Here is a 23,130-nt window from a genome sequence, read left to right as displayed (position 1 = left end):
TATATTCTCCGCTCTCTCATTAAGTCTTATCTTCAGGCGAAAGGAGGATCCAGCCGAGACAATCAATATGCCACATGCTCCTCCATCCCTGTTTCTGATTGTCTCAACAGCTTGCCCTCACTTCCTTTATCTGATTCTCCGTCCTGTCTCCTCTCTCCACTGCTCCTCCCTGTGTGTTTTTTAATTTTTATTATTGCCAACAACCACTTCACCATCTGTCAGTAATGAGTGGGAGACTCTTAAACTCAGAGTGAGGAGAGTTTGTAGCAGGTATGTGCTGATGAAACAGCTCTGATCTTCACACACAGACACACAGATAAACCCGCAGACAGGCCGACAGCTGTTACGCTGCAAAACAGACACAACAGTCATGTGATCACCAGGTACAGACGCAACAGTCATGTGATCACCAGGTACAGACACAACAGTCATGTGATCACCAGGTACAGACGTAACAGTCATGTGATCACCAGGTACAAACAAACAGTCATGTGATCACCAGGTACAAACACAACAGTCATGTGATCACCAGGTACAAACACAACATCACACAGGTCATGTGATCACCAGGTACACAACAGTGTTCACCAGGTACAGGCGCAACAGTCATGTGTTCATAATCACCAGGTACAGTCATGTGTTCACCAGGTACATGTCATGTGAGGTACAGACACAACAGTCATGTGATCACCAGGTACAGGTCATGTGATCACCAGGTACATCACATCATGTGATCACCAGGTACAGACACCCGTGATCACCAGGTACAGACAACAGTCATGTGTTCACCAGGTACAGACACAACAGTCATGTGTTCACCAGGTACAGACACAGCAGTCATGCAGGTACAGACACAACAGTCATGTGTACCAGGTACAGACACAACAGTCATGTGATCACCAGGTACAAGACAACAGTCAGATCACCAGGTACAGACACAACAGTCACATGATCACCAGGTACAGAACACAACAGTCATGTGATCACCAGGTACAGTCATGTGAGGTACAGACACAACAGTCATGTGATCACCAGGTACAGACAGTCACATGATCACCAGGTACAGACACAACAAAGTCATGTGATCACCAGGTACAGACAAAACAGTCATGTGATCACCGGGTACAGGCACAACAGTCATGTGATCACCAGGTACAGGCACAACAGTCATGTGATCACCAGGTACAAACACAACAGTGGTGTGATCAGGTACAGTCATCACCAGGTACAGTCATGTGATCACCAGGTACAGGCGCAACAGTCATGTGATCACCAGGTACAGATGCAACAGTCATGTGTTCACCAGGTACAACAGTCATGTGTTCACCAGGTACACAACAATCATGTGTTCACCAGGTACAGACGCAACAGTCATGTGTTCACCAGGTACAGACACAACAGTCATGTGTTCAGACACAACAGTCACACACACAACAGTCATGTGATCACCAGGTACACACAACAGTCATGTGATCACCAGGTACACAACAGTCATCATGGATCACCGGGTACAGACACAACAGTCGATCACCAGGTACAGACACAGTCATGTGTTCACCAGGTACAGACACAACAGTCATGTGATCACCAGGAACAGACACAACAGTCATGTGTTCACCAGGTACAGACACAACAGTCATGTGTTCACCAGGTACAGACACAACAGTGTCACCAGGTACAAGACACAACAGTCCGCGTGATCACCAGGTACGAACACAACAGTCACATGATCACCAGGTACAGACACAACAGTCAATCACCAGGTACAGACACAACAGTCATGTGATCCAGGTACCACACAACAGTCATCACACACACAACAACCAGGTACATCAGGTACAGACACAACAGTCATGTGATCACCAGGTACAGACACAACAGTCATGTGTTCACCTCTCTCAGGTAACAGGAGATTCCTCTCAGCGCCGTGCTCATGGCGGTGGGCGATGGCAGCTGGAGAGACACAGAGATAAATAAAGAGTGAAGTGAGTGACAGATGAAGGGATGAAGGGGAGGTGTCGGGTCGAGGGTGAGGCCACTTTGAAAATGACAGGTCTGACTTTGGGCGGCGTCACAGGATAACAGAGGGGCTCGGCTGTTTGATCCCAGAGCGGTCACTGGCCTCAGAGGGACCATTTAATAGCAACAGCCTTTTCCTGCTCGTACAGAACAAAAGCACATGCACCCCCCACTCTGTTTAATCCATTTGTTTCTCATCTTGCCCCCTCTCTCTCTCTCTCTCTCTCTCTCTATTGATGCTGCCCCCCCGCTCTTTCTGCTCACCTTTTATTCCCATGTGTGACGTCTCTGACAATAAGCTACAGTAGTAGTGCTTTATGAAAAGATAGGATTCTCTGCAGGCTTTTCACCGTGTTATTATCCTGTTTATTACTTGCTGATGTTGCCTTTATGATGCATTTGATGACACCGTGTATGAAGAATCCTGTAGACTTTACACCTTTGTACATTTAGAGGTGTCTATGTTCCTGTTTGCGCTGGACTGTATATGACTATACAGCACCGGGACTGACTGGAAATGTGAGGCCCATGAATTAGGATGGAAGTAGGGGGCGACCTCACAGGTTGAAAGCAGATTTGTTTTTTGTTTTTTTTTTCTGTCGAGCATGATTCATTCATTCATCGTCTACCACTTTATCCTCCACATGAAGGTTGCAGGGTCGCAATCCCAGCTGGCTCACGGACACAGAGGAAACACGAGTCACTTAATGACCAATTAGGCGTGTGGCGTAGTCTACATGATACACAGGTATACGACCACGATGTAGCAACAGTGTTCTTTGACAGAACTGTCACTCAAGTCATTTGTTTGGTGAGGACGTTGGTCAATTTCATTTAAAAGCTCATTAAATAAGGTAAAAAAGGAGTTGAGAGGGGTTCTGTGTACGCACAGATATCACTGTAACAGCTTGAGCTCATTATGTTTTGGATATTTGTTTCCACAGCAGAGGAAGTTGTTCTCAACGTCTGTGAGCAAACAGCAGCGGGGATGCCACACTGCATCACTGAGTTAGGCTTATTATGGGATGTATCGTTTGCAAGTGTTTCTGCAGCTGCTAATATGCGCGAACCAGCGCTGTCATGGTTGACGCGTTGTTGAAGGAGTATAACATTCAAGTGACTTTACCAAGCACTGTTGTTTGTTTGTTTGTTTGTTTACGATTTGTGTGAAGCACCCTGGCATTGGATTCTGAATCCTTTAACACGATGGTAGCGATTGTGACGCTGAGAGCAATGTTGTTGTTGTTGTTGTTGTTAAGATTATTTATTTAATGGTAGAAATATCAATAAAAAAAAATATCACTGAAATAAATGAATGATAGATTCATTTATATAAGAGTATAAAGACCTTGGCTCTAGTCACTGGGACTGTATGTTGGTGAGCTGAATAGCATTTTCCAAGTCACTCACATGAAATATTAACTTTAAATATTTATTTATGAGATTTTATCCTAAAACTCTGATAAAAGTGCATCTTATGTTGTGAGCCAGGTTTCATCGACCGCCTGAGTCACAGCAAATCCCTGAAGTCTGAGCTGAAAATCTCAGCAAGGCTTTGAAGGCTGTTCTAGCAGAGGCACGAATCTTACTCACATCTTGTCTGCATTGTTTTTGTTTTATGTCCATGAATGTCACCGTATAAAGCGACCCATAATATTCAGAAATGGCTTGTAATGCATTTGCTGAACAAGTTAAATGATGAATAATTGACGAACAGAAACACTATTTGGCAGAATGCTCAGTCACATTCAACCGGAACATTCACCTTTGTTTTTGCTAAAGCGTTTTGACACAATATTTTAATCGTATTGTGTTTGCATTCAAACATGTGCATCGCGGGTCTTTCTGCATGGAGTTAGCGTGTTTTTCCTCGACACACACATCATCAGGGCAGCCTGTTTACCAGGTCAAAAACATGCAACATGGGCTTTAGTTGAACTGGACACTCTAAATTGACCGTGAGTGAGAGAGTGAATGATTGTGTGTCCATGTGATGTACTGGTGAAGTGTCCAGGGTGTGACCCCCACGTATGTCAGCTGAGACTGGCACAACACCCCTGTGACTCTCTTGTGGAGGATAAAGAGGTAGAAAATGGATGGATGATGCAAAATGTCTTAATATAACACGGTAAGCATATTTTCGACTGAATATGCGACGAAAGGAAGCAGAAGAGCTGGAGTAACATCACAAAACACCATCAGAGAAGAAGAAAAAGAAGGATACGATGAGAGCGCGACATAACCTGTGAGATCTGAGGCTTATGGGCAACACATTACTGTCGCCTTTTTTATTTAAACACCTTATTATCTGTTTATCTAAAGTATTTCTAAAGCTTTATGAGGGCATTTTAAAGTGTTCTGTAGGACGGTACGAGTTTCATACTAAACATGAAAGCATGTGGTTTGAATGTAAACTGGAAGCAGATGTGCTGACAGACCTGCAGTGTCCTCACTTTACCTTTACTAGTGTTTACGCGGCTGGAAAATCTTTTAATGATTTGCTTTTCCGCTCAAATATCAATAGTCCATGTTGACCCGCGGGGCATCTGCTCCAGCAGCCTCTTGAGAAGCATTTGTTTATTTCCTTTTTCTAACCGTTTGTATTATGAGACTCAGGTGTGCAGCCATTATCCCAGAAGATTGCAATGTTTCCGAAATATCGATATTTCCAAAAACGTTCTCCCTACTTTAAACGATGTGATGCGATGTGAGTCAGACAGTCCTAATACATTGACTGTTACTGAAGCCTCCAGACATTTATCTCTTTCATACACATTCACTTTCATCTGTCCTTCTTTTTATTCTTTTCTCCCCTCTCCCTCGTTTTATTCTTCTCACAGGAGGCGGGTGCTCCAGACAGATGTTGAAGTGTTTGGTCTGGTCTGGCTTCACACGGCGCAGGGCCACCCTCGACTCCCCGATGAACTCGTTATGTGTCAGCTTGTCCTCATCACACACAGACACTCTGCCAGAGACGAGGAGGACGAGGACGGAGGGAGATAACGAGATAACAAAGAAGCAGAGAGAGGTTGAGTCTTGTGGCAAAGTTAAACAATGTTAAATAGACACACATGAAGTGAGCAGGAGGCAGTTACACACATTTTATGAGTCATTTCATTATCGCTAAGTAGTAAATGAAATGACTAATGGACATTGCTGAGAGAGCGACAGATTAAGGAGCACACAGTGAACCACGGGTGGTTCTACAAGAAGTCCAACAGGGGTCAGTGTCATGTCATAACCCCCCCCCCACACTGTCCTTCAGTCCTTCAGACTCCCATGTAAACCCGCTGGCGCTGCATTTAGAGGCTCGTAATATAAAAGTCAGAGTATGAGGTTAGGATTAGGGACCAGGATAGAACTGAGGTCAGGATTAGGGCCAAGAAAAGGACCCAGAGTTGGATTAGGTCCAAGAAAAGGACCCAGAGTTGGATTAGATCCAAGAAAAGGACCCAGAGTTAGATTAGGCCAAAAGGACCCAGAGTTGGATTAGGGAAAAGGACCCAGAGTTGGATTAGGTCCAAGAAAGGACCCAGAGTTGGATTAGGTCCAAGAAAAGGACCCAGAGTTAGATTAGGGCTAAGAAAAGGACCCAGAGTTGGATTAGGGCCAAGAAAAGGACTCCAAGGAGCAGCACCGCATGACGTTCACCCACAGAAAGGAGAATAAATGTATACGTTCCTTGCAGTGTTATAGTGCTGATGTATAATTCATGTGGAGGAGTATGGTGCATACTAAGCTAACGTTCCGTTCTGAGTGGACGGCGAGCGTCGCGCGATTCTCCGTCTCCAACGCAGCCTGGATCACTTCTCCACGCACTCCTCACATCCAAGTCATGACGTATGCAGTGTTAGCAACCAAGCTGGAAGACCCCCCAAACCGCATCAAGGAGACCACCGAAGACCGCTAGCTCCTTTAGCTCGGATTAGCTCGTTGCGGCAACAACACATTAAACCCCGGGATTAATGGCGCTTAAATATTTGAATCGTTTGACGGCATACATACATATGTATACATATATAGATATATATATCAGTAATTGTCATTTTCTCTTCAGTAAAGTTAAGATAATTAGAGCACTGAAAATGTCTCCACTGTTTACACTGTCAAAAGTCAAATATGTTAGTGGGTGGAAGCATCAGAGCATTAATGGAGGGAGGCGAACATGTTTGAAATCAGACGCCACTGAGCAAAGGATGGAGAGACGAGGGTGAGAGAGGTGCGCCGATAAAAGCTAGAATTTATGTAAATCTCTGTGCGCATAAGGAGTCATTTAAGTGTAAGTGCGTGTCTATAGTGAAGAGCTGGCATTCTACACTAACGACTGACTGGAATCCAATGTGATGGATGTTTTTCTGTCTTTTATGTAAATGTGGATGAAAGAAATGCAATGTCGCAGAGGAGGAATACAGTTAGAAACATGGTAGCGTTTTGTTTTTATTCCTAACCAACGCTGCAGACATCATTTTTCAGTTAATGAAAACACTGCATTGCAGAAATGTGAAAGGTGCAGGGAGCCACTTGTCTGAGGACGCCAAATGTGACTTGACATCTCCACAGTTAATTTGAAGTCTAGTAGCTTATTAGCCAAAGGGAGACCTGAAGTCTTCAGAATGAAACGCGGAAAAAAGAAGAAAGAAGAAAACAGACATAACCGAGAGGCGGAGGAGAAGAAAAGACAGATGCTTGAGTAAAGGTATAGAGGAATTCAGTGAAGACAACAATGGTGTGTTTTATTTAACATTTAAGACGTTTCCAAAGATTTGGAGAAAATATCAAATCCCATGTTCAAATATGACCTGTGTAAACCTCAAGTTCATATGTTTCTATAATCTTAATTCATTATTGCACATTTATAGACGTAAAAGTGCATGTTTATTACTTATACCTTTACCTTGACTGTCTTTGCTGCTGTAACAATTTCCCCTGCTGTGGGACTAATAAAGGATTATCTTATTTTATTTCTTAAGTCGAGCTTCTATAAATATTTGCTGTTTTAAAACCTCACTTCAAAGAAGGACCAGGACAATTATGTGTTACATTTTTTATAAGGAAACAATAGACTTTGCCATAAACAGTCGCAGTGGAATAATGTTGTCTTTGACATGTGGATTCATTTGCAATAAACTGCAGCTTTTGGGGTTTGATAATTGCACTGTTCTAAATAGTTTTTTTAATTTGAGGGCAATTCATTTTTCAGCCCGAGTGATACATTTAATTCACAAGTGAAAAAACAGGATAGTGATGAGCTCCATCACACTTCGTTCATACCCATTCACACATTCCTGCCGTCAGCGGCAATGTGGAGTTAAGTGTTGACGTGTACACCAGTGGAGCCGGGAATCTAACCCGCAACCTTCCCGTTAAACGAAGACTCTCTCTACCGCTGCACGACAATCAAAGGTGGCAACTTCAAGTCCTCTTGAAGAAATAAAAATGGTGAAAATGAGACTTAAACGCCTGTGTTTAAACTTAAAAACCATAAAACACTGTGAAGAGCTTCATCAGGGTGAAAGATGGTGGACAATGACCAAACAAACGAATTTAATACACTTCTTTTAATTCTGTTTATGTTTAAAGAATTAAGAAAATGCTTATGAAGAAATGTTAAAAATGTTTGAATGCATAATGCCAATATGTCATTTATTTTCCAATGGCCTGTTTTATTTTTCTTTCAATATTATATGTTTGTGCAAACTGTTTTAAAAACGTGACCTCTGAACCGGAACGGAAGACGCACGCGCGGGAGAGAGCGGGAGAGGGAGCGAAAACGAAGAAGAAGAAGAAGGATAGCGCGGACGGCTAGTCCGACCGTGATCTTTATACCGTTACATGGTTATTATCCAGGTTATAAGACAAGATTTGAACTGATAAAGTTGTTCAAAGAAAGTTGACATTATTAACTACATTATCGGTGCTGAGTTGTTTGGACTGTAAACAGACTCTTCACCAGCGTGACTAGCCCTTCCTGCTAGTTAGCACAGAGTTCACGGCCGAGGCGGCGTCTCACTGATCTTCACGCACACGGACTGCGCCGAGTCGCTGGGACAGAGGCGAGTTTTGCCGTTCGTTTGGACAAAGCGGATTAACAGAGAGGATTAACACCTGTACGAGCCAAGGTGTGTGTGTGTGACGGTGTGAAGGTATCTGGAGCTTCGTTCGCTTTCATCTCCTCCTTCCGGTCTTGTATCTCAGCAGGTAAATGGTGTTTTATTTTGCCCAGTTTTTGGTCACATCAAGCAACAAGTTCATTATTAGTAAATGCTGGCATATGACATTTGAGTTGTTCAATTAATATCTGATCTGTTTATTGGTATATTGACACTGATAGAAATTGGATACATTTGAGTTGTTTCCTCTTTAAGAGAAGTGTAAAGGTACAATTTGTAACCCATTTCATATTTGATTTCATTAATTGGTTTGATTGATATTTCATTCACTTTACAGAATGAAGCGTTTTTATTTTATTAAAATTATATTTAGTTCATGTTCTATAGAGTAAATACATTTCTGTTTTTATAAAAAGGAAAGATTCTGTAAAAGAGTTCATTCAACCCAAATCCTAACCAAACCATATAGGTTAATTACAATTGATCATTTTTAAGAGAGCTCAGGGGGCACCCCCACGTAGAAGTTAATGCCTATTGTAGGGGCACTGTATAATATACATATACATATACACAATATACATTAGCAATGTATATCAGTCCTGAGTACAGTAAGTGTTTAAAAAAAATAATAGTACAGTTTATGCTGACTTCACAAAATAATAGCTCTAAATTCCAAAGTATTTAAAATGTCTTTTTTATTTTTTTCCCATAAGAACTTTAAGAAGTTTTATGAAATGTTTGGTAACAGAGTAGTCTTCACTTTGTCTTCTGATCACATATTTATACTCCATCCTAACCCAAACCCATCTCTCTCTGATTAAATATTGATATTATTCATTTAGCCCACTTTAAGTTCAAGGGTTACATTAGTCACCCTTAGTTTCACATGAGTTGTTTCTAAACTCTCACTGAAGGGGGATGACGATGAGTCACAGAAACTCTGCTCTATTCAAGAGAACGCTATTCTATTCAGTTCAGTTTTATTTAGAACACCAATTCACAGCATGCATTATTTCAAGGCACTTGATGTGATACGGTCAATACCTTACAATTATTGTAGAGGAACCTTACAGGAACACAAGGATGTTTGTGTTCATTCCTTCAATCAGAGCCTGATCCAACCCAAAAGAAGCATCTAACTTGTATCTGCATGATTCTCTTACTTATAAACTCCTGTCCAAAGCCTTGGTAACAAGAACTCCCCAAAAATCAAATACATACATTAAAGTCTGTTACAGTTAGGGTTGTGCGATATATCTCGTCTACAATAGTGTCTTAATTGTTGTTTTAACGAAGTGTGAAATCACAATATCGAGTGTGTCGGAATCATTTTTCAAGAACCAATCAAAACATGCCTTTTTGAGAGGCCACACATTCACTGCACTGCAAACCTAGGGTTAGGACAGACTGCCAGACTGTGGCGCATATGCATTGAGAACACATGCCGTGTCCATGCTTCACAACAACAAACCAAGCTAGAAGTTAAACATGATTGAACAAACACAAACTCTACCAGCCTCGGATTTAATAGCTAAACGTGGATCCTCGTCGCTCACATGGAGGTGGTTTGGCTTTGAAAACACTGATGTCACTCAAGATGCCAATCTGCAAACTATGTGGGAAAGCGGTTCCCGTCAAAGACTCGACAACAAATTTGTTTCACCATCTGTGAGTGAACCAGCGCACAGAATATGAAGAATATGAAAAGCTTGGGCAGTCAACGGTCGAGCTGTTTTTCTTGAACAGGTTGTTTTTGTTTTTTTTTTCAATATTATCATTAACGTCTAATAGACTATTAACAAGAGAAGCTGGTACAACAGGCCTTCCATGCTTTTACAAACACATCTTTGAGGATTGCAAAATATCGCCAATTATCGTTATTGGCAAAATCCCCAGAAATATCGTGATATTAATTTTCATCAATATCGCACACCCCTAGTTACAGTGAATGAAATCTCTCAAATCAGTGAATGTGGTTGTATATGTGTTGAAGATATTCTTCATTACTTGTGTCTAATGCACATTTGGGATAAACTCACTGCATTTATGTGTATTTGCGCGTTATCTATGTTTGCTATTGTTGTAAAGGCATTTACTCGATCACTTATCTTAAGAAGCTACTCGCTGCATCAATAAGGGTTAGATAGATTATTGCAACTGAAACTCATAAATCACTGCAGTAAAAAGGAATGAATAACTCACACAGTAATGTCTCAACAGTCAGTCTTTCTCTCTCCTGATCTTCACACACACATCTGCTGAGTTAAGTGCCATTCTTTAATTTCCCTCAAGAAATCAGCAGTCAATCTTGTTTAAATCCCTCTACCATGTGTGCAAAAATTTTAGTCACAAGCAACCGGCGCACACACAAACACACAGCTTTCATCACCTCTGGAGGGGGTCAATGAAATTAAAAACAACCTGCGGTGCTCAGTGTGCTCTCAATCTGTCACTGCGACTTGGAGAGTGAGGAAGACAAGGAGGCGGGCAAAGAGAGAGAGAGAGAGAAACAAGTAAAAAGGACGAGGCGGTTTAAAAGGGGTGTACTATTCTGATCCTTGAGAACAGGAGGAATGTGAGGAGAGGCAGGACTGAAGGTGAGGTGGATCAAAGGATCAGCAGAGGTAGAAGGAGATGGGGAATCTTAGTGAAACAGTTAAGGATAAAGGCCTAGAAATCAAGAATGAAGGACTGTGTGATTGAGATAGATGATAAGAAACCTTTTGTAAGCAGTCGTCGGCTTCCTAACAAGAAGGAATAAAAAAAAAGAAGAGGGATAAAGAGAGTGAGGAGGATGGAAATTTACCGGAGTGTTTTGCGGTACATGTCCTCCTCTGTGATCCCACAGTAGGTGAGGGTCTCGTTCCACACAGGGTTCAGTGTGTTGCGAACAGTCTTGGTTTTCAGTTTGTTGGCCTGTATGCCACAGTAGAAAGGGAAAAAAAATAAAAATCAATCATTATATAACGCTAAGCCATTTCTGAGAGCTGCAAAACATCTCGCAAAGGAAACTAGTTTGACTGGGCTCCAAGGTCGCCTTCCTCCTTTTCATAATGCAACTCCTAAATGATCACATTAATAAAGTATGCACTCAAGGCCACAGGAATTGGTTTCTCAAACAAAACAAATGAATAGAATCAGACCTTGCAAGCTCCAGGTAGAAGGTGCAGCTTGACGTAAGGATCAGCCAATCCATTGAAATCCATCGGTTTCAGACCCTAACACACACACACACACACACGGAGAGGATATGATGACGTGATGTGCAGACTCAAACAGTGCCAAAAATACAAAGATTGAAATCTGAAAAGCAATAATGGGACTGGATGAATATCATCTCTGTGGAGGATCATATGTTTCCCTTAGTAAAACAAAAGGATTTTCTTTACAGCTAAGACAAATTTCAGGTTTTGCAAATGAACAACAAAACCCTTGGAGCAGAGACGAGCTTTTACATAAAATGTAATTAAACATTTCCGGATTCTCCCTCAGTGAAAAGCTTTCATTAGCGTTTAAGTGAAGTGAGAGACAGAAGACTAAGAATCTACTGTCATGCCAGCGCAACACAACACAAGCCATAGAAATCTGATCTCATCTAGAACTGAACAGTCATCCTGTGCCAGACTTTTCCTATTCAGAGCGAAAAATCTTCTCTTATCCTGGTCATTTCAGAGTGACACCAGTGGCTGTTTTAAGATTCTAATATCAGTGTGCTAACTTTCTCACAATAACAGCTATAGGTATAATCTTATGCTGCGTTCCATTTACGTCAGAACTGGGAGTGATGTTGCGTTCAGGTTCACTGTGTTCCAGCTGAGAAGTCGGAAAAGCATATAACGTATTTTGGGCTAACCATTGTTATCAATAGCCTACTAGTCGATATTTTGCGCACACTAACAGTGTAGCCAGTAGTCTGATTTACTGATTAACAGACATGATTAACAAACAGTAAAAGTAGCAGTGTCTGTTCGGTGGCAGCCAACTTTGCCCCCTCACAAATGGAATGTAGCGTATTTCGTAGCATGTTGCTGTGCTAAATCTTTCTTTCAGTAGTTGTGGAAATATTAGATAATGGAATCTGTAACATTGAAGCATATCAGCAACAGCAACACTGGCCCTTTGTTATCATGGTAACAATAATAAACATGTGTATGTGCACAGTGATGTCACAAACGCACAAGACACAAATTGAGTCAGAAGAAGAAGAAAACAACACAATCCAGCTCAGTGACAATGTTCTAATCATTAATATTTTGTATATTTAACTTTTGGTCCCTCTTTCAACTGATCTGACTGATGAAATGTGCTCACTATGTTGTAAATACTGAGACATCATGGTCACAAGTTCAACTCCAGCCCTGGCAGATTGTACAAAGTTAGCAATGCAAGCTCACAGGTCAATACTCCATTAATCCATAAAAGTGTCTGCTAAATGCATTAATGTAAATAGCATGGTTTTCAGGGCTAATGGCTAAGCTAATGGTTGGAAGATGAATGATAGGCCTTGTTCAGACTGCAGCCCAAATCAGATTGTTACGCTTGATCCAGATTGTATCCATCTTGATTTTTTTGGCAGTCTGGACAGATACATTGAATTAGGATTGAACACAAGTGTTTGTGTCACATGTGCGACACTAAAAAAACATTGTGAATTGGAATGAGATATTTTTTTTCTCCTTGTGTGGTGGCTGTGGTGGAGTTTTTCTCCTACCTTGGCTTTCAGGACTGTGCAGTGTAAGGAGCTGGTGGCTCTCTCATACAGAAGATCAAACTCCAAAGTCCCCAGGGAGGCTGGAAGGCATTTCATAAAACATGCGTGACAGATGCATTTGTATTCTGAAAATAAGAACTATTTCATGGGGAAATACAACCTACACACAGCATGAGATACAACTGGCAAAGTGTGCTAAACACCTTTGTGTTACCCTGAGGGGACTGGTGAATTCTGCAGCTGCAGCCAGCACACATACACAAACTTTTCCTTTATGGACACATTTCAGGGTTACACACACACACTTCAGCCGTATCTCATCTCATCTCTGTCCTTCATCTCCACTGCCATCAGAATTTTTATCACATCTGGGTTTTTGTTTTTTGTTGATGGGATTTTTGTCACAAACATCCGATCATTAATTCAGATTTTCTCTTCAGATTTGTGTCATTTCAGTATGTGGGCCCAATATAAGTGCTCAAACTACATGTATGAGAATGGACACAGAGCCATGTTTCCTAAACCTTCCATATCATTTTCTGTCATTTTCTATCATTATCTGACCTTATCTGACCTGTCCCCTGCAATACTAAGTGATCTCACAAATATGACATTTTCTGCTCTTGACGATGACTCGTGCAAAAAGGCACTAGGGTAACACTTTATTCAGTCCATTGTTGACTCTCTACTAGAATTCAGTATCATGTCAACATATAATCAGTTGACACTTCTTTATTATGTTCTGTTCTCAACTGTTTCACTTTAATTAGATGGTACAAACAAAAACAACTAGTTAGTTGACTGTCAGCAGATGAGAAACTATTCATCTATGATTTGATCATTTACCTGACAATAAACATATTATCAATAGATAATCATCTAAGCATTGATCAAACTTGTGATCGTATGTTGACATGATCCTGTTAACTTTCAAGTGACAGACTAATCAGAAGTTAATCAACTAATCTACAGAGAACTAGTTAAATGATGGTTACTAACATATTGTAATGTGTCATGTATTTATAGTCAACAGGCACTTTTGTAAACTCAAAGCAAAACTTATAGTTTACTAGCAGTGAGTTAACTGTACATCATTTCAATAAGTGGCAACTGATGACCTGTTGATTAGTGTTCCCAGTATTTGCACATGTCTGCTATTTGGGAGGACTGCGTTCAGATGCAACCGCCAAGTCCGATCTGTAATGAATCTGATTTGTATCTGGTTTGAAGACTGTGGCTGGTTATCTAAATTCACCATTATCTTATCTTGTCTTTAACCAACTCTTATGATTTAGCATATTTACAGGTGCTAACAGTGGCTGATTATTGACTAAAAATAAGAAAGTCTCAGAATGTGAGTGGAGATGCTGAGGTCACTCCTGCTCTCTTGCTCCTGTAGCGTCAGTGAAACCAGGCCATTAGTTACAGGTGACTCACTGTTATCATCACTGTCACAGCTGTCAATCTCAATGGAGGTGTCCATGCTGCTCATGGCTGATAGCGAGCCCCCTCCGCCAGCTCCCCCTGGTAACAGTGGGGACAACAGGCCACTGCTCCCTCCTCCTCCTCTTCCACTGGCCCCTCCATCTTGACCTGCGTGGCCGGGGCTGAGCAAGCCAGGAGCTGCTGCCTGATTTGGCGAAAGTGGCTCGGCAAAGGAAGAAGTGGGTGAGAGGCGAGGGAAGTAAGCAGATATCTGTCTGATTGGGCGGATGGGGCCCGGACAGACATCGATGGCCATGTGCTCCTGGATGGAGATGGCTAGACTTTTTCCTTTTCGCACAGTCATAGGGCTAGATGAACAGAGACAGACAGGGAGGAAGAAAAAGAAGAAGCAGTTAGAATGTCCCATTTTCTGTTTCTGATTTCTCTTCAGGACAAGCTGAGCCGAGGCCTTGTTTAGACTGCAGCCCAAATCTGATCGTAAGCATATCTGATCAGAATCTGTTCCTCCTGACCAACAGTTCACATAATTTATATTGCAAGTGATCAGATCCGATCTGCATGTGTCCATATTGACATTGTCTAGTCGATTCTTGCACATGGTTACAGGCCACACCCTGGTCCACTCTAAACAAAATAAACAGACATCTGTGCCTGTTTCTGTCCCAAGTGTTTATGCAGAACAACGACAGAGCCGGCATGCAGCATCGACGGCGTCGTGGAAGCTGACACATTGACTAAAGTAAACGCGTATCACTTTCAATGCCAACACATACACATTCAGTGGGAAGATGCTTTAAAATCTTATCTGATCAACCATTAAGTCTTTTATTTGTGAAAAATGAGAGAAATAAAAACAGTCCCCACTTCCAACACTGACACTGAACTGAAGAGTTGATTTAGCCCGAGTAATATGTTCAAATGTGAAGAGAAGAGGAAACTAGAGGCTTGAAGGATTTTTACAAAAATATTTGTTTGTTGTGTTTTTTTAAAAAGAAAAAGTGATGATGAGGCTGAAACAAGTGCAGCACAGTAACGTCAATCTAGAGTAAGGTAAGAAACATCCCAGAGAGAGGGAGAGTGAGGAGGACGTAGCAGTTCTGTAGATGAGAGTGATGTAGGAGCAGAGGGACAGATTGAGGCTGCAGGTGAGACCGAAGACACAGAGACGGGAGGGAGAGTCTGAGCAGGATGAGACAAGTCATCTCAGCAGTCACGCATTATGGCCCTGATAGAGTGAACCTCGTACATCTGATGGCAAAACCGACGCCTTTCACGGAGAGGGCAAAGGAATAGGCAGCAGATGCGGAGGGCTCTGATTTCCCAAAGTATCTGACATATTCCACATCCCAAAGTCAACGGGGAAAAATCAATAGGCACTGGATAATATATACAGTTGCAAGAAAAAGTATGGGAACTTCCTGCCTTCCTGTAACAATGATTGTAAGAGCACAGCGCAGAAGCGCATGAGGTGAAGAAGAATCCTAGAGTGTCAGCTAAAGACTTGCAGATATCTCTGGCACATGCCAACATCTCTGTTGACGAATCTACATTTCGATGATGATTTCGATGAAGATCAGATTACAATCTATGATCAATTTATACAGAAATCCAGATAATTCCAATGGGTTCACATGCTTTTTCTTGCAACTGTAGCAGCTCAAAAAGGCCTTATATCCCATTTTAAATCATTTGTGCCATGTCCTGCTCTATCTCTCCCCCTCACATTTCATCTTTCTCCACTTGCTATAACTATGCTAAAGGTAACGGTGTCGATTTATTTCAGTGGGTAAATGTGTTGTCCTCATGTTCCCCAGTGGGAGCCATGTTTTCAATGAGAGCGAGTGTCAGTAACTCAAACGCCACACTTCAAAAACATGAACTTTAAAGTGGCTCCAGACATTTGCCGTCCCTGTGGTTCCTGTTGGACCGCTGTAATGAACGACGCCTGTAGGAATGCAGTACTTTTCCTTGGAGCTGAATATGTGTTGTTTCATAACAAACACCCACTTTTCTTTGTGCCGTACTTCAGCAGAGGATGAATATTCATGTGGATGGTGTCATTTTTCTGTCAACATAACAAAGTGTAGACAGTTGCTGCATTATAATGACACGTTTTAAACAAGTGAAGTGTCTAAAAGTGTCAGCTTCCCACCCCCTGCTTAAAATTGGCTAAGAAATGTGACAAGGGGAGGTAGCAGTATTCCATCCCTTCACTTTACAACAGAATTACATGCAGTTTGAGTTAGACCACACCAACAGGCACATCGTGAAAGTCATCTTATCAACTGGAAGATCGAGGGTTCGATTCCCGTTAACCGTTAAACACTTAACCCAGCGTGTAAATGATATGCACTGTATGAGTTTGTGTGTGAATGGCAAAACTGTCACATGCAGCAGCTTTGAGTGGTCATCAAGGCACACACGCTTCCCCTGGTGGTACTTCAGTAATACTGTTGAACTGTATATACCAGGGTTTGTTAAACAAAAATGTTCTTTTCTTTTGTATTTCATGAAATACTCCCTTCCTCTAAACGACTGAAAAATAAAACAAAGCTTTCATGCTAATGAGTTGAAGAAAATCCATCGTCTCAACATTCATGAGGATTATTAAGTGCTTTAATTATGAAGATTATTTTTTTATTTTAAACTGTTCCCACACTGAATATAATATAATATACAACTAATATAATATAATTAATTGGATTTGGAAAGCTTTGCTTGAACTGTGAAGTTGCAGGTGCTGCCCATTTGTGATTTAAAACAACAAAAATATATGAGGATGTAAATGCATTCCTCTGAGCCTCAGAGAGAACAACAGATAATAGGAACATCATTCCTGCTGAAACGGCAATAACCGTGATCCACAGAGGCACACATGCTCTCTCCAGTGCTACACCACAGTCCTCTGAAGACAGAGAGGTAATAATGGGATGAAGTCAGGAGGAAGGATCACTGCTCAGATGGACTGAAGAGTCCTCGTGATTATATAAAGTTGTGGCGGCAGACAATGCAGTTGACCAGGAGGCTGACTCTCGTTCCAAAATAAACAGGAGGACGGCAGACGAGAGATATCTCCGAGCTTTTGTTGTCTGAGGACAGCCGGCCTCGAGGGGGCGCCAGACCCCCTTCCCTTCTGCCAAAGCTGCATTCATCGATTACAAGTGAGGAGTGAATATTAGCGTTAGGTCTTCTGTGGCGTCTGTTAGCTGAACGTCTGTCAAGTTGGGCACAGTTTCAGAGGCAGGATGAAGACGTGGTTAAAGGGATAGTTCTAGTTTGCGTGGCAGTATGAGATGCAGAGGCATAAGCTGTGTTTCAGACTGCGACTGTCATTTAGACTGAGAACGCCTCCTTTACTTGGTAACTGATGATGTCGTACCGCAGCAAAGACACCGAGCGGCAACATTTAACGCACAACAGGCAACAATGGAGGACATCCGGCAGCTCTCAGTTCGTGGCTGTTTGTCTCAACAAGACAAAGTCAAGCTTTGTATGAGAATAGACTGCGGGGAGCTGGTCTAGCTTCACCCTGACCGTACCATTTTACTCTGGTACCTGAAGGGAAGGGTGTCAAAGAATGGAACAATATGTACTGTAACCAACCAGATACAAGGAAAAACTGATTTTAGTAACTTAAATTTAAATTCTTTGTTCCTCATAAAACCACACACACAAAAAAGCCTAAACCAGGTTGTTTTTCTAAACTTGTCTTGTATAAAGACACATTTAATAAATAGTGGTTTAAAAAAAATAATAAAATTTGCCACTGACTGTTGCTAGTGTCGTAAAACGTCTTCAGTCAGAGACAAAAACAATAGTGTCCTGTGATAATGTGGACGTTGTCTTTAATCACCAACTTGTTACAAAAACTCTTAAGATGCAAATGTGTGTGAGCTGTGGGGAATAAAAAGTCAAAAAGTGTCTTAAACTAGATTTCCCTTTTCGTACTGTTAATAGTTATTGTGCATTGTTCAAATTTTGAGATTGAGTGCTACTTCTTTGAGCCTAACATATGCTAATATTATAATTTACTCTGTGAACTTCCATTACAGATTTTTTTCAGAACAAAGGCTCTGAATTCTGGATGAAATAATTGTTTTTGTGAAGCTGGATGAATCTTTTTTTTGTTTAATTTTTTAATTATATGTTGGGCCAGATATTGATTCTGGGGGGTCAGTTGCTGACCATTGCCCTAAACTGTCATATTAAGACCTATTAAGACCTGGTATTAACATCCATCCTGAAGCCACATTTCAGTTAGAATCAGAAATCCTGTTACAAGTCCAATTCCTTTCCATTTGACCATGGGCTGCCCATATGAAGGTGGTTTGTGTCCACATTTTCAAAACGGAACGTTAGCGTACTACTCTCTGGCCCAAACAAGTGTGTGCTGTTGTTTCCGGTCTAGCTAGCTCCAGTGTGGTGTTGTAGGTTTTGCGTTAATGCTGTTAATAACGCGCCCTTTAGCCGGGTTTGGGACTAGCACTCAGAGGAGAAGACTGAAGACTGTGCCTCCCTTGACCCGGCAAAGACTGAAACTGGCAAACCTCCAGTTACCTTTCCTCTTGGACATAGTTTGTGGGATTAAAAGCAGAAAATGAAATCAGGATGGAGTCAACATGACCAGTGATGCCAGACAGGAAGTGCTTCTAAGGTTGTTGCTTCCAACTGTTAACCTTCAGCTGATTTACATGCAGTGAGGGTCATTTGTCATGTATGGTCCAGCGTCTCTGCTGTGCGCGGTGACTGATGCAGCTCATCCAGCTTTTTCTTGGCGAGAGATGAAACAAAAAGTCTGGAACACGCTGTGATGTGAGTCTGTGAGGCTTCAGACTTCATCAGCTCATGTGACTCATCGGACTTTGACTGAACTCAGGAATAAAAAAACATTCTGCCCTTCGAAAACCAGCAGCAGCCCACAAAGGACAACAATGGCACAGTTAATGATGAACTGGTCAAGGGTCAAGACAGTTTAATTAAGCAGTAGAGAGATAACTCTTCAGTCTCGACACACCGCTGGACAAGAGTCTGTGATTCTTTTTCAAAGACAAATAACAGGTGTGAGAAAGGAGTGAGAAGATAAAGCAGTGCTTATCATGGACCACAGGTCATTTGTTTTAATCTGCCACAACAAAAATGTCACACTAAGCTACCTTCAAAGAGAAATAATCCCCATTTTAAGGGATAGTTCAGGGTTTTGAATTGAGGTTGTATGAGGTATTAGATGGTCGCGAGACCTGCTGTGATGTGTGGCACTGTTGAAAAGACCGAGCTGAACATGCTGAGGTTTTTGTTGGGCGTGACCAGGAATCGTGATTATGGACTGAGGATGTTGAAGATGGAGCTGCCTGGCTGATTCATGGATGCTGTGAAGGAGGACGTGAGGACACACGAGAGAGGACAAGATGGAGGCAGATGATCTGCTGTGGCTGCCCCTACAGGGAGAAGTAATAATAATAATAATAATCATAATAATAATAATAATAATAATAATAATAATAATAGTATTAATATTATGACTATGTGTGTCTTTACGTCACAGGACACAGGAGTTGTTGATCCACTGCTGCCTCCATCAGTAAATCAAATGTATTATATTGTGACGCCTGTGTTTAAATTGATCGGTAGACAACTGTAATTTAACAGGGTAAAACGTGTAATGAATTGCTGTAAATTTACAGTGGATTACAACAGTATTTTACTGTATTTTATGAAAATTGTAAAATATTGTTAAATATTCTTCCTGTGCATGTAAATTAACAGTTAATGCAATAAAAAAACTGTAATTTAAACAGCATAAAACTGTATTTTCTGTACTTTACGGCCCCCTATCATCCCTTCACAAGTCCAGTCACAATCCATCTGCATCTTACTGATGATTGTGGGCTTATGTTTCTTTTTTGATGATAACTCACCTCTTTATTAATCAAACTCCTCATATTACACATTTTTTTGTGAAAAGACACAGCTTTGTCGTCTTGACATTAAACATATGTTTAATTAGGTCAAGCTGCTTAAATTGGTGAAACTAGCTCAGGTTAGCTCAAGTTAGCTTGTTAGCTTATCTTATCATTTTATTTGTTTATTTCACTTGATTAACAAATTCTTACAAATAAATCAAATATATGAACAACACACTATTTCGATGATATAATCATTTGTCTTTACTTTTGCTATTATAGAGCTGAATGATTGGTGATTAATATAAGACTAATATTTAATCAACATTTGATTAAATGTTGATTATGATTGGGCCAGCATGCAAACAAATCTTATGTTGAAGATAGAAACTGAAGCACACATGGGTCAGACAGAAAATGTATTTCAAAATAGAAAATGTCACTGTGCTTCCTTTCAGGTGAAGTTATTAAGTTAAATAAGTTATAAAGTGAGTGCTCTATGCTTTCGGTTCTGGGAAACAGCGTTAGAGTGAGCACTTGGTTCTCCATCAACTCTGTGCTACTCTGCTACTCCGTCTCCTCCACTAGCTTAATCGTCTAGTTTTCTTCTGTTTAGTGCAACAGGCGAACAGTGCTGGATACATGTTGTTGCTGAATGTGTCTGTGATGCACTTAAGGAGAAGCACAAGAAGGCAAGACTGAAGTAAAATGCAAGAACAGTCAAGCCTCGTATGTTTATTGTAGGACTTTTGGCTGCTGTATTGGTCCAGATTGACTAATTTATGGGGATTTGTAGGATCTAAATGTAAAAATAGCGGATGTTATTACCCTTTGTGAATAAAGGGGGTGTAGGGGGGCTCTAAGTAGAGGTCTGTACCTCGGGTTTGCACATCGTACCTTGGTCTGCTGCACCCTACCGACAATCAGCTGGGTGGACAGGCACCACTGGACCTCACCCATCCCTAATCCCTCACGTGTACACCGGTTCAGCAGGTGGGCTAAACCACATGAGGGGGTGATACCATTTCAGAAGAGGACTGGGGTCACAGTGGCGAAAATGAGTACAATGGAAGCACAACAAATAGATAGATAGATAGATAGATAGGTCTTCCTTCTCATCCCTTCACACATACGCAGTGTGCACATGTGTGAGCGGGTGTCTGTTGATATAATGTGCACAGTCAGTCGCCTCCCGGTCCTGGCGGCAGCAGCAGCAGCAGCAGCAGCAGCAGCACACGTTCAGCCTGGGGCATGGTGGCTCACAGCGCACAGGGAAGCTGAAGCTCACAGGGAGCTCATGACTGATCACACTCGTGCTGCCAGCTGGAGTATCTCTCTCATCTTCTCCTTTCATCATCATCATCTTCATCATCATCATGCTGCTGCTGCTGCTGTTGAGTGTGGCAGTGCACACTCAAACATATTACGGCAGGTTTCTATGTGTACAGATGTGTCAGCCTTGGAGCAAATGGCTCCAACTATACTTTACATAATTCCTACAGGGTACAACACTGCGCTGCGACTGCATACATCCACCCTGTGGCTGTTATATTATGCAACCATATACAGTGTAAGTACAGTATCTCATGCCCTAGTGTGGCCCTGGTGTTTGTGAGGTTACATACAGAGGAGTGACAAGCTCATTCCTCCCATCCTCCTCTTTTAGCCCCTTCACTTTACATTAGAGTCATATCACAGCACAGACATGGGGGCTCTCTCTATCCCCCTCAACCCCCTCCACCTCCACCATCTCATCTCCACCTCTGTAATGCAGGTCTGCTCTCCTCTCCTCCTGACGTTATCTCTTTCATTATCTCTCTGCCAGTCTCTCTCTGACACCATTATTCCACCTGTAGGTGTGTGAGGATCCTTCTCTCGCTCCCTTGCCTGGTTTCCTGCTTCTTCTTGTGTCCTTCATACAATGGGCCCCTGCAGTGGCTTCCATTCACCTTTAAATAACAAGCTTCAGCCTGACAGGCAGATGGTGGAGCACTGTGGTGGAGCAAAGTGTAGCCATTCATTAGAGCTTGATAGTCAGCACAGAGTTAACCACAGTGACAGTGAGCTCCTGTCAATTACAGCCAAGTTATTTTCAGGCTGCCAAGGATGAGTAAACTCCAGTGTGTGTGCGTGTGTGTGCGGGCAAAGGTGCCAAGAAAAGGTGAAAGATCAGGTAGAAAGATAGAAACAAAGACTGCCACATGTTGCACCTGACGTCTGTGTGTGTGTGTGTGTGAGAGCGTGAGAATGCTGCAGAATAAATGTGTCCGTCTGGGTTTCACTGCATTTGTTTTCACTCTCTCAGGCAAAGCTGACAACACACACACACACACACAATTGAAATGAGGATGTGATGAAACAGACTGATGAAATAAAATGACATCAAAACATTGTTAAGAAAAAAAGAAAAACAAAAAAGTGTGACATGAGCAGAAGAACCCAGCATTTCAAACCCTCACAGATTCAACCTGAATAAGATTTGAACTTACCTCAGTGATAGCACAAGAGTGAAACTCCTCATAAAAAAAGAGGGGATTCCAGCGCAGAGAGGAGAGGGAGACTAACTAACAGGTGGTGAAGAGAGGAGCAGAGTATAGAGAGAAAAAGAGAGAGAGAGAGAGAGAGAGAGCCAGCTCTACGTGTATCATTAAAAATTAAATGCACGGATAGTTCAAGTTGAGATGAAAATGGGGAGCAGAGAGGAGAGCGGCATGACAGAGGAGGATGAAGAGAGTGGAGAGGAACACACACACACAGAGAGAGAGAGAGAGAGAGAGAGAGAGAGAGAGAGGCAGCGGGGAGTCATTCTTTGACAGTCTGCTGTGCATGTGACTGCTTCGCCTCCTTCCTGCATCCCCCCACCATCACAACACACACACACACACACACGCACTTACACTGATTTGCACTGAAAACTGTTATTACTTTTCAAATAAAACTGCTT

At 41.8% G+C, this 23,130-nt stretch overlaps 1 protein-coding gene across 1 annotated transcript in view; it reads right to left on the bottom strand.

Moving 5' to 3' along the window:
* doc2a (double C2-like domains, alpha) overlaps window positions 1-22,779 on the bottom strand; it is a 37,030-nt gene extending 14,251 nt beyond the window's left edge. The window contains exons 1-7 of the mRNA XM_044013135.1: window positions 22,676-22,779; window positions 14,278-14,633; window positions 12,841-12,920; window positions 11,273-11,347; window positions 10,936-11,045; window positions 4,858-4,984; window positions 1,894-1,953 (exon numbers count right to left, since the gene is read on the bottom strand). Of these exons, the coding sequence (XP_043869070.1) occupies window positions 1,894-1,953; window positions 4,858-4,984; window positions 10,936-11,045; window positions 11,273-11,347; window positions 12,841-12,920; window positions 14,278-14,633; window positions 22,676-22,707 (840 nt within the window). The 5' untranslated portion in view covers window positions 22,708-22,779. The remainder of the gene's footprint in view (window positions 1-1,893; window positions 1,954-4,857; window positions 4,985-10,935; window positions 11,046-11,272; window positions 11,348-12,840; window positions 12,921-14,277; window positions 14,634-22,675) is intronic.
* Window positions 22,780-23,130: the final 351 nt, after the last annotated feature.

Source organism: Solea senegalensis, linkage group LG18, assembly GCF_019176455.1.
Source record: "Solea senegalensis isolate Sse05_10M linkage group LG18, IFAPA_SoseM_1, whole genome shotgun sequence".
Lineage (NCBI taxonomy): Eukaryota > Metazoa > Chordata > Actinopteri > Pleuronectiformes > Soleidae > Solea > Solea senegalensis.
This window is presented reverse-complemented; position numbering and strand designations above follow the sequence as displayed.